The following is a 12,388-nucleotide window of genomic DNA, read 5'->3' on the forward strand; positions in this document are numbered from 1 at the left end:
TTACTTCAGGATTCAGTGTGACAAAGTCATATTTGTTTGGAACTTATAAGCATATGCACTCGGGTAAAACGGAAAAGCTGACATGCCAAGAGATGCTTTGAGAAAAATCCTTCTGTTAAGATGGAGCATCTAAAATTCTAGGAGCTTCAGCTGATGTTTTTTAATGCATTTATTTTGTTTTTGTGAAACGTTTTATTTTTATTTTCGTATTTTCTATACGCGTAATGATATCTTTATACGCTTTGGTCTGACAAAACATTTCAACATTTCAACCATTATTTTGATTATTATTATATGTTAAGTATTTGTTTTACGGAAAAACAATTTCCAAATTCTTCAGTAAAATCAGTCATACTCATTCTTTGGTGTCAGTGGAAAAAATCTTGATTAGAAGTGACAGCAGTAAACATCAGTGTTAACAAGCGTTTGTTATTTCACCATCAGGATTATGACTACGTTTCTCCTGCAACAATCTCGAGATCTAAGGGGTTGAAAGGCTTCCTTGCCATCACTCTGGTTTTTAGTGACTTCTATTTGAAGGATTTATATATGGGCTCTCACTGGGTCATTGCAAAATATTGAGTTTTTTTTCCATTTAACAATTTCATGACGACATTTGCAAGGTATTATGCTGCTTAAGGCAAAGTAAATCTTATGAATGCCAGGTGTTTTTCCCCAGAATCTTAATTTCCTTCTCTTCTCTTAGGATTTTCCAAGATGCCATTGGCATGCTGTCTATGAGGCTAGTCTTTGTTGGTGCTGACCACTTCAGCAAAACAGCCCCACAAAAGCTCCCCTAGCCTTTAGAAAAGTTAATTTGGCAAAGATGAAAGCTCGTCCACTTTGTGTTCAGAAGACATACAAATTTAGCACTTTATAAATACAGGGATTTTTCACAGAAAGAAAGGAGAGGCATTGGATCCCATAGAACGTTACAGTCAAGCAGGACTGGGCTTGTTTTTCAACCAATGGACCAGACAGCTTTGTCAAAGTATGTATAATGAGTATAATGAGAAAAAAGGATGGAACTAAGTTTCATGAAAACCTTATGCATTCGATAATAAAACTTGATCCTGGGTAGTGTTGGATCTTAAAATACAATAATCCGAAACATTGAACCAAGATGGTCGAGAGAAAAATACCAGACATAACCAGTCAAAGAGTACAAATTCTGTTGGACTTGGTTTTCTTGATATAAATGCAAAAAACTTAGAAATTATTTAAAGTTTTTTATGTCTGTTCTGGCAAATTGTCTTGTCAAATAGAAATTCACACATCGAATTTGACACAGTTATGGATATTTTCAGGCATAACAGAAAGTAAAAAAAAGATGTGTTTATCTAAATCAAATGTGTCCATTTTGTCTATTATATTATTATATTATTACTGGTAGTGTAAAAGATTTGAACATAAAACAGAAAGAGAGAAAGGCAGAAAAAGAAGAAGAAGAATTTACGTAATAAATTATTTCTTCAGCTGAGGAAATGTAAGACGATTTCTGAAGAATTAGCCAACAAGGGGATGTCTCCCAATACATGCATTCACCCATGCCCCACACTGGATGGATTAATTGAGCCTATTCATCACAATGACTGGATCAATTTACCCTTAAAGGACACCAGCATCCTTGATATAATATTAAGTGAATTAGATTTACCAAACTCCTCCTCCTTACTCTATCCCTTCGCCCTGTTTCCCTTTCTACCACCCCCTCTGCGCCACCTTTCCTATAATACCTAAGCCAAAGGGGAGAGAGAAGGAGCAGAGTATGTAAATAATGAAAGATGCAATCGATGCCACAGAATGAGAGGAAATCTACTCCAAGCTGATGGAATACAAAAACAACGTCTCCCTAATTTTCAGTCCAATTATATTATGATTAATACTTTAAGTGTGAATTGTTTGCCAGTTAGGTCGTCATTCACTTCACCTGATTAAATAGGCACTGCTTTGACAAAAATAATTTCTGGAAGATGCTCCAAACATTACTCAAGATCAGGGGAAAAAAAAAAAAACAGGCAGATTATGATTACATCATTATGTAGATATTGTCTGAACTGAATGGTCTGATTATATTGGTGCATGATGAACAGGAACCCCCCCCCCCCATTTAACGAGTCCTTTTTAATATTATTATTTATTCCTTACTAGCTCACCAGGAAATATGGAAACAATTGATTGGAATAATCTGAATATTAATCTTTGGTGCAACATCAAGGCATGTTTTGCTTGTTGTTGCTGTTGTTGAACATGCATGGATGAGTGTCCAAAACTACATACAGACTCAACAAAATAGACTTTTTTTCCCCTCCTCCTTGATGATTCCGTATTCTGTTGTGAAGTGGCCACTGTTTACATTTTCTCAAAGCTTGTCAGTGTTGGAATTGAATTTACACAGTCGATATCAACTTGATTTGATTTGTGCATAATGACATTTCATGTTTGGCATCAGGAAGGCAAGATTAATTGACAAGCTTAACAGCAGAGGTCTGCTACTTACTGGTATCACAGTCTGCCTGTGAGTGTGTCAGTTTTTGTCCACACGTTGTTACTTATGTGTAGCCTTAAGCTTTCTACGTTTCCCTGACACACTAATACCCAATTTGTTTTTTAAAGCAACACTCCCTAAAGCAACAAAATGCAATATTGAAATTGTGCCATTTCCTTTTCTTTAATTTATTTTATGCTTTACTGTCAAGGTGATGCTGCGAAAAGGGAGATTTCTTTAATTTCATTTAAATTTTCTGACTCTAATACAGAGAAATGAAAAAAGAAAACAAGATTTGATTTATGCGAAATAATAGTTGAGATGTACTGTTTTGAAGACCAAAGTTGCATTCAGGCCTCTGACATAAGATCACAGTAATCTGTTATCTTTGTGGATGTTACTAGCAATAATCCCAATCAATACAGTACAGTTCCATGCATTGTTAGGTTTGGCTTGGCATCCATTCTACTAACACCCTAGATTTACACCCAAGTTGTGAAACCACCGCTCATTATAATCCACAAATTTTTCACGAGTACTGTATTCCTGTAAATAAAAAAAGAAAATAAGCTCCATACACCCTCACAGATACACACCTTTCTTTTAATAATGAGTGAATGTGCTGAAAGACAGTTGAGGTAGACTGACTATCAGGGATAAAAGGTTCTGAGAATAAACAACAATACAACATTCAGTCCCAATCAAGACAAATCAGCCATAATGGAACATGATGTTCGCCGTGGAGAAGCATCATTAAATGAATAGAGAACTTAATTCTGGGCCAGGTCTTAGCAGAAAAAGAACATCAGGTTGTGGCAGATTTTAAATGGACTGAACATTGTATTAAGCTTGCACCCACCTTTGAAATCTAAAGTCCACTGGAATATCTTTTTTTTCTTGAAGAAGTAAACTATGAAAACCAAGAGAGCTGCTTTCCTTGTTTTTCACTTTCTATGAATGTGTTTAAGAGGCTTGGAACTCAGTCTTCTTAATATCAGACACCTCTCCTGAACTGCCTAAATTGTCTTGTTTGTGGTCACTTCACTACATTTTCAGTTTAGCGCACCTAAAAACACACAGAATGAGCCTCTGGATTTACATTTATTAACAATCAGCTGACCAGTCAGAGCAGAAAGGGATTTTCAGAAATGGCCACTTTAAGAGACAAGCACTTAAACCAAGCATTTAAAGCAGAGTGTGATAAGGTGCTTCAGGAATGTACTTTAAATGAACTACAATGTCTTTTCTTTAAGTCAAAGTGTTTAAATCTCATCTAGTAGACTCACAAAATTCAATTAGGAATCTGTAAACAAGCAGAACAGACTATTCAAACCATAGGTTTTCTACTGCAGTTTTCTTTCTTTATAGTGTAAAAAACTTCTTGACCTTTCATTCAGCGTTATGACTGGAACTTTAATGAAATAATGAACATTTCACTGCATCCAGCTAAAACTGGACCATGTTGCCCAACACATGCTTTTGTTTTTAAGTGAGCTGCCCCTTGTCAGTGTTGATGTGTCGTTGACCATTGAACAAGAAATATTGTGTCCATGGTCATGGTAGGAGTAATATAAAATTGTTATAGTCTGAGAAGTCATGTTTATGTTAGATTTGGGAGTATAAAAGCAAATGGCTGCAGACAGTTTGCTGATGGTAAAAATATATTCTGTGGCAACAGTAGTTGTAATTCATACAACTCAGCTAGAACATAAAAACAGTTAGTATTAGCTGTCCAGAACCAAAGCAGGATGTTACATGAAAGTGCCTCCAGGCTGCATTGCAGATATAAAATTCATATTCTGTGGCCAAGGCTTGATCTTCCCCCTTCTCTCTGCAACAGGGCCTGAACAGAATGTAATCATGGCAGAAAGAGGGGATCAGTCTTTTGCTCTCCCTGCCACTTTATTCCTGACCTCCCCTGCAACAGTTCTGGATGTGTAGCTAAAGTCACCTTAAAGTGCTTCTAAAATGATTAAGATTAAAGATTTCTGACATTTTAATAGGTATGATTTTATTTTCCTTTCACAGTCGAGAGCGAGCATTACTGCTGTGGTGACAATTTGAGGATAATGAATCTTACAGCAACAAAGGAACTGCAGAGCATCTTCTCACATGTGGCATAAGAAAACCCTATATAGGTCAACACTATATAGAACAAATGTATAACGTCTGGTTGTAGGTGTCATCTGTTTTACTCCAGGTCTACGGTTGTCAAGATGGTTAAAGTCAGAGTGAATGTCCTGTCTTTCTTTTGAAATATCACCAACACTTGGCATGGGATGAATGTTAAAAAAAAAAAAAAGTCGCTTTGCGTTGTACTGTCTAATATGTCTGTTTCTAAATGTCTGATGCATGAAAATCAACAGAAGTAAAGAAAACCAAACTAAATAATTACAGAAAATAAAGATGATTGACTGAGTGAGTGGGTTAGCGATCAACTGAACAACTAAACAAGTTATTTTAGACTAGTGTGAAAGTGAGGCGCAGGGGTGTGACGTCCAGAGAGGCGACATTGTTATTGTTTACAGAGTTCGCGGGTGCGCGAAGAAGAATAAATGGAGGGTGTTGCTCAGCTCCAAAGAGTATTATGTTCGAGAGTTTTTGTCAGCATAAAAGAGAGACTTTAGAAGCCGTGTACACTTCGGAACGCGACACTAGTATGAACTGGCAGACAGTCAGCTGACTGACGGGGACACAGCTGACTGATTGTCTTAATGACTGATTTCCAGGTAAAGCTGTGCTGTTTCTTAGCATATTGATGGTGACATTGCACACGTAGGGAGAGTGAGTGAAAGTGAGGGAGGAGTAATGAAGAAGAGAATATTGAAAAACTGAGGCAGAGATGAAACAGCAGTTGGTGAGCAGAGAGAGCCACATGCAGCTGGAGATGGGAGTGCCGGTTCATGTTGCTTTAGATAAGACTCAAACAGGAAATGAAAAAATGGAGGCACAGTGTCTCATGTGGAATACTGAGAGACTCGCTGTATCTTTCTCTTCCTCTTTCTCTCAGAACCCAGAACGTCAGAACCCAACGTTGTAATGTCACATAAAACGGTGTAATTGCTTTTAAGATAAAGTTTTGCGTTATATTATACACAGAATTCAGCACCAAGACTCCATTGGGATCTCTAATTTGGAATTTCCTGTAACATAATCAGGTACTTTAAAAATTCTTGAGTTTGCATTTCAGATTACTTAATAAAAAACCCACAGAGGCAGAATATGTTAAGATAAATCTATCCTTCTACTTGTTTTTGAATGTAAAGTCTTTCTTTCTGCTTCTCTGATGCTTGAAAGGCTTCAAAGGACACATTTAAATGTCAGCATATTTGCAGAGTAGCCAGCAGGGGGGAGTGCTGGTCTCTGCTAAATACTAATACACAAACATATACATGCATCTTTGCTCTCTTACCTTTGTGGGGACTGTCTTTAACAGAATGCATTACATGGCACCGACCCCAACCTAAACAATTAGAACTGAAACCTTCAACACTGCCTTCAGTCTTATTCCTACCCAAACCCCCAAACCAGGTCATAACCTCCAGCCTTCTAAACTTGCTAGATCCAGCATTTTGGTGCCTACAATGCTGACCTCACACGTATCATTGATTCCACTTTGTAGGCCTAAATTTTAGAACTCCTGGCACACATACCCTCACACACAAATACACTCACACAAACACAGACAAATCCCATAGCTAATTTTGGGAAAGAGTAATTACTACCATGTGATACAGTTTAAAGGTTCATTCAGGGTGACACCTAGGAATTTGCTCTGCGTCGCTCTCACTCCAGGCAGTAAGCTCATTTACATGATAGATGAAAAACGCGAATAATTGTGTTAGTCAGGACAAATGCAAGTTACTTTTAAAATGCATGAAAATATGTTAGTCTGCCCAAACTTGTACAAAATCAATGCTCTCAGATAATGCTGCTGGGGGTTGAATCACTCTGCTTTAATAAACTCCTGACTTCATAGCCAAAGAGTCATGTGACAAAATCACCATTCAAGTAAATTAAAGACAATGTTTGTGCAGTGATTTTGGAAAATACTTGTACATTTAATTCAGTTCAATTCAGTTTTATTTATATAGCACCAAATCACAACAAATGTCATCTCAAGGCACTTCAATAATACCGTCCAATTCAAGCCAGTTAGAATCTAATCCATTGTAATCACAATCCAATCATCCATCCATCCATTTTCTATACCCGCTGAATTCGTCAGTCGGGTCACGGGGGGGCTGGAGCCTATCCCAGCGGTCATCGGGCGAGAGGCAGGGTACACCCTGGACAGGCCGCCAGTCCATCACAGGGCCACACAGAGACAAACGAGACATACAACCACACACACACTCACACTCACTCCTAAGGACAATTTAGAGACACCAATTAACCTTACATGCATGTTTTTGGACAGTGGGAGGAAGCCGGAGTACCCGGAGAGAACCCACGCATACACGGGGAGAACATGCAACAATCCAATCAAATCCATTTAATTCAATTAAAAAATAATCCAATTCATTCATACAGAGCCAATTCAAAAACAATTTCCTAGCTAATGAAACCAACAGATTGCACCGAAACTTGTCTTCAATCCAATCTCCCGAGCTGAGTATGCACGAGGCGACTGTAGAGAGGAACGACTCCCTTTTAACAGGAAGAAACCTCTGGCAGAACCAGACTCAGGAAGGGTGCCTGTCCGCCTAGACCACCTGGAGTTTAAGAAGACAGAAAAGAGGGGACAACAAACACCGTAGCACCATTCAAAGGATACCTGTTGGAACAGGGAAACATGAGTTAATGACAACAATAGTGTCACATGTAATGTCACATGAGAAATTAAACGAGGCGGGGTGGCAAAACGAGGAAAGGTGTGACATAAGAGGCCCCCCTGCAGTCTAGGCCTATAGCAGCTTAACTATGGGATGTTTCAGAATCACCTGAACGATCCCTACCTATAAGCTTTATCAAAAAGGAAAGTTTTAAGCCTAATCTTAAAGTTAGAGAAGGTGTCTGCTTCCCGGACATTTACTGGCAGCTGGTTCCATAAGGGCCTGATAACTGAAGGCTCTGTCTCCCATTCTACTTTTAGAAACTCTGGGAACCACAAGTAAACCTGCAGTTTGACAGTGAAGTGCTCTGTTGGGAGAATATGAACCTACTCACTAAGAGCTTTATATGTGAGGAGAAGAATCTTAAATTCTATTCTGAATTTAACAGGGAGCCAATGAAGAGAAGCTAAAACTGGAGAAATATGATCTCTCCTGTTAGTTCTCTGGCTGCAGCATTTTGGATCAGCTGAAGGCTTTTCAGAGAATATGTGGGACAGCCCAATAATAAAGAATTACAGGAGTCCAATCTCCCACAGAGAGAGTGGAAAACAGCAGAATGTCTTGACCATTTTTTTCACGCAATCCACTGCATCATGGCATCAGACATACTCAATAACTCAAATTCCCTGCTGTGCATGTATGCTGAGACAAGGTTGGTGGTCCAGTGTAATTACCAGGTTGAATTGAAATCACAGCTCAATTCTACATGAATTAGTTCTGAGCATTAAGTATTTTGGGGGGTATTCAATAAATGTAAACAGGTTTGTGTGTAGTCGTCCAAAAATTGCTTACCCGTTTGGTAATAGTGTATCACCCACACAAACAGAGTAAACTTTTCTTCAGACTGTTGCACATATTTTTAAGATTGTTGCCATTTGACAGCAAAATGCGTGGAGTGTGCTGCAAAATGGTACACCTGTGCTTTCAGAGCTGTGCAAAGAGTGTACATGCTATCATAAATGGGTCCTGTATTATGTTTCTTGGCCATCTTTACCTTTCCCATTCTGAACTGTAACCATCAAAATACAATCATGTTAAATAAACTGTACCAAGACTCTCTTGCCATGCCACTGACTGTCTGATTAAAATGACAATATGGCATTATGGAGGCACGGCGTCTCAGTTGGAATACTAAGAATCTCTGTCTATTCCTCTTCCTACAGTTTTTTTACTGGAAAAAAAGGAAAACAAACAAAAGAAAAAACACAATGCTGAAATGCAAAATTCCCTGAAATTCACCTTTTAACTGGTTGAATTTAGATGTGTATGTACTTTTCAGCTTTTTTATGTCAACACAACAATTTAAGGCATATTTTTTTTATGTACAGGTGTTGGGAGGCTTGTGGATATGGGGCCATGAGTAAATATTCAGCAGCATATGCAGTATGGTACACTAACATTTTTTCTCCACCGTCCCTGATGCCCATATTAATCAGATCAGCAGTCTACACTATAGACCGTATGGTCTACCATGGTGTTGTAAAGGCTTCTGAACGGCCAGTACTACTCTATACAGCTATAAAAATATTAGTTTTACTCCCTTATCTGTAATGATTTGGTTTTGGCCACTAAACCTCTTTCAAAATCTTGATAAACTGCAGCTCCATACTTATACACTCATTACAAAGGTTGTTGCGGCTGAGTTAATATGTATGTAACATGTTGTTGTTCAGAGGTTTATCACACATATCACTTTCAAAGCCTGTGGGCACTAATTCCCTGGAAGAGGCTACAGGCTCTGGAGACTTGGACGTGATCAGCTTGAACTTTTTCAAAGGACTGCATCCTTTATAAAACAAATGCATTCAGCGCTTCTGCTTTGCTTAGTTCTTAAGGCGTAGTTTTTGTTCTTCATTTATTCAGTCAAACATGGAAAGCATATAGTTTAACATATCTGCGCTATTTTCAGAATTTCCACCTATTTCTCTCTATAAATTGTTATAATCCAATGCATTTTATAAGGCTAGCATACAAATATTATCTTCAATCAATTCAAATTAAAACTACAGTGTACTTTTCACTTATTCATATCGGAGCAAATTTTTAAATAAGATTAACCCTCCTTTGGGTTAAGTTCTGACAAGTTGCTCGGTCAGTCATAAATCCCATGCCTCTGTCATTTCTACTGCCCCCTTGGAAGCTAATGTGTGCACCTTCTGACTCTTGTTAGTGGAGAAGGGGAGATCAGGAGGAATCTAGATTTGAATACTGTGTATTGCATGGCAGGGAACTGGAAATTTCTCTCAGTTAATTGAACTTACGACATATTAATTAGAGGTATCATCTTAATTCCCAAAAATGAAAACATAACCATTTTGTTTTTCCTAAGATGTAACAAAACTTTATCAGGCTTGGCTGTGACTTTGGCAGGCTGGGAACCAGACTACCGAATGACTTTCATTCTTCAAGACAAGGCAAAATCGGAATCAGACCACAAAGTGTCAAACTGCTCAGTTATCACACTATCTGGAGCAGAGGTTACGCAAACTGAAACCGCAGAGAAAAGCACCAGACAGATACAACACACAAGAAATCATTGCTCTTTCACTGGTAAAATAGTTGTTTAATTATAATCAACATGAGTTCAACTTAACTGGTTTTGTGGCTGAAAAAAGAACAAAAAGAAATACCATCCTTCAATTAACCTCTATATTTCTCAACTGAGGTCACTTTCTTTACTAGGAGAAAATATTCAATTTTATATGAACATTATTTTAAAAGACAGCTTGTTTTTTAGCAATATCTACACACTACAGCTCTCCTGATGCATTGAGGGGAGAGGATGCATGCTAAGTTTTTCAATAAGCCAAGCTGCGGTCTGCAAAGCTGCGCAAACGCGACATGGCAAAGTGCTGGTGTCTGCACTGGTTCTTCAGTGGCAGTAGCTCTCCAGCACCATGAGGCTGCAGGGCATGTGACAACAGCGCTCCACAATGCTTCGCTTCCCCATCATCCCCATCTGCTCCTCAAAGGTGGCGGCCTTGGTTTCACCTCCTGCTGATGCTTCTATACCAGCATTTGGAAAGAGGGAATAGAATGAGACAGAAATTTAGGGGTGAAAGTCTTCCTGCTGGTTTAAAGAGAACACAACCACATACACACACAATGACACAGAATAAACTGAAAACCAGAAATGACAACTTAAGTTCAAGTTTACTGTGATACTGATAGTTCAAGTGTTTTGCTAGTGGTAGTCTTACGTTGCACAGGGTCTTGGTTGGTCCCAGGTCTATAGGTGAAACCCCTTTCCCCACAGACAAGGTAAAGAGCATCAACTAGGTGAGATCCACACAGGTAATTGGAACCAATGGCTTGCGAGCTGGGGCATGACATGACGAGTAAGACCATCAGGGCAGCAGTATGTATCCACAGTTTTGCCATACTGGAGAAAAGCTGGACACAAACATTTTAGAAAGAAGTGTAAAAGAAAGATATTTGCAAGTAAGTCAAAAATGATAAAACTGTGTAAGACGAGGCAATGCATAATCAAAAATTAGGGAGGGAAAAAAGTTAGAGAAGAAGTAGGGACAGGGTAACAGGGTAAGATGACAGATAGATTGAAAGATCAGCATCAATGAGCAGATGGAGAAGATGCTCTAAGTTGGTGAGTAGCTCAACTGTAGAGCTTAGAGATGAAAGAGGAGAACATCAACCATTTAGAGATGTATAGATGAGATGGAGATAAAGTTGTTTGAAGCAAACCTATTGAAAAAAAGGAGAGAAAAGGAGAGGATAGAGAACAAAAAGAACAAAGGGCATCTCACCTACAGTTAGAAGAGTGGGAGATGAATGTGTTGATGGAAAGGAGCAGTATTGGGCTTCAGAGAGTCATCTGGTGTGATACTGAAGGGAGGGCTCCTTGTGCATTAATACTTCCAACATCAGTTAGACACGCCTGTTGCTTATGTATTCAGTCAAATGAGTTAGTATTAAAGTTGCCAGTCAGCACATAATGTGGGACAAATTTACTTCTGAATGACTGGTTTGCTGGATGTACGTTACAGCACTTAGTAAATCAAACTGAGCTAATGGTCCAACATGATCTTATCACCTCTTACTGGAAAAACTGATGAGCTACCTGCTTTCTGTTTTTTTCATTAGAGTATCAGGTCACTACCAACCCAGTTTTTTGAAGATGTGTTTTAAGGCAGTGTTTGGCAAAAGTAACATTTGAACAGGTGCGTCCTTGTCATGTTTCTGTAATATTAAAGCATGAATTTTCCACTGTGAGGCTGACTGTCTTGGCAACAGTACCTGTATGTGTCCTCTATCTATTTGCATATAAAATTGTGTAGCCAATGCATATAATACCTTCATCTTACATGAACAATGTAATTGGACAATGTTTACTTAGACCCACTATAAAACTGGAACTTTTGACTCACTTTATGTAAACATTGGGCCTCAAGCAACAACCGTTCGTACGAACAGATTTCTTTTTAAGTTGTGCGTACGAGTGATTTAAGAGAATTTGCGCATTCACCAATTTTTTCGTGTTTTCAGGTACGAACAGAATTTACGAGTGATCCAGACCTGTTGTAGGAGTTTCGTAAAATAGTCCGCTGTTATTCGAATCAACTTTGCTTGACTAATGGATTGTATATTTAATTACTTTGAAGCAAACATAAATAAATATATACATTATACCCCATAATGATGCTGACATTATTCTGTTTGACTTAAATGATGCACTAATTGAAGGTTAATTTGACTCAGTATATAACAAGGTCAATGGGAAGTGTAACCTGCGGCTGACTTGTTCATTTTGGATGCCTTAGCGCGTCAGGCTCTTGGAAAAAAGCGTGTAGATATCCTTGAGGAGACAGACGAATGGCTGACATTGCGATTTAGGTTGTCAAGGACTATGCTAATGCAAATATGCAGCTTGCTAGAGCCACAACTACAGAGAGAAACACGCCGATCAAACCCAATTCCACCACATGTCCAGGTCCTCACCACCCACTGGAACCTTTCAGAGGGAGATTGGAGACAGATCGGGTGTGTCCCAGTCCTCTGTGAGTTGTGCGCTCCCCTTGGTCATCAAAACTCTCATCAGTTTATCACC

The 12,388-nt window shown here is 38.7% G+C and overlaps 1 protein-coding gene across 1 annotated transcript; it reads right to left on the reverse strand.

The window, feature by feature from the left end:
• Nucleotides 1–10,195: 10,195 nt before the first annotated feature.
• On the reverse strand, nucleotides 10,196–10,704 carry LOC142401364 (insulin-like). The gene is made up of 2 exons (XM_075486767.1): nucleotides 10,524–10,704; nucleotides 10,196–10,329 (listed from the first exon to the last, which is right to left on the reverse strand). The coding sequence occupies exons 1-2, from the start codon at nucleotides 10,702–10,704 to the stop codon at nucleotides 10,196–10,198; spliced, it is 315 nt and encodes a 104-aa protein (XP_075342882.1).
• Between the last annotated feature and the right edge of the window lie 1,684 nt (nucleotides 10,705–12,388).

The sequence above is a fragment of the Odontesthes bonariensis genome, chromosome 16 (genome assembly GCF_027942865.1).
Source record: "Odontesthes bonariensis isolate fOdoBon6 chromosome 16, fOdoBon6.hap1, whole genome shotgun sequence".
Classification (NCBI taxonomy): Eukaryota; Metazoa; Chordata; class Actinopteri; order Atheriniformes; family Atherinopsidae; genus Odontesthes; species Odontesthes bonariensis.

Excerpts from the sequence above, each read along its gene's own strand:
- LOC142401364 (XM_075486767.1), bottom strand. The coding sequence starts at position 10,704 with ATGGCAAAACTGTGGATACATACTGCTGCCCTGATGGTCTTACTCGTC. Across the intron at positions 10,330-10,523 it reads CAACCAAGACCCTGTGCAAC|AAGCATCAGCAGGAGGTGAA; the intron begins GTAAGACTACCA and ends ATGCTGGTATAG.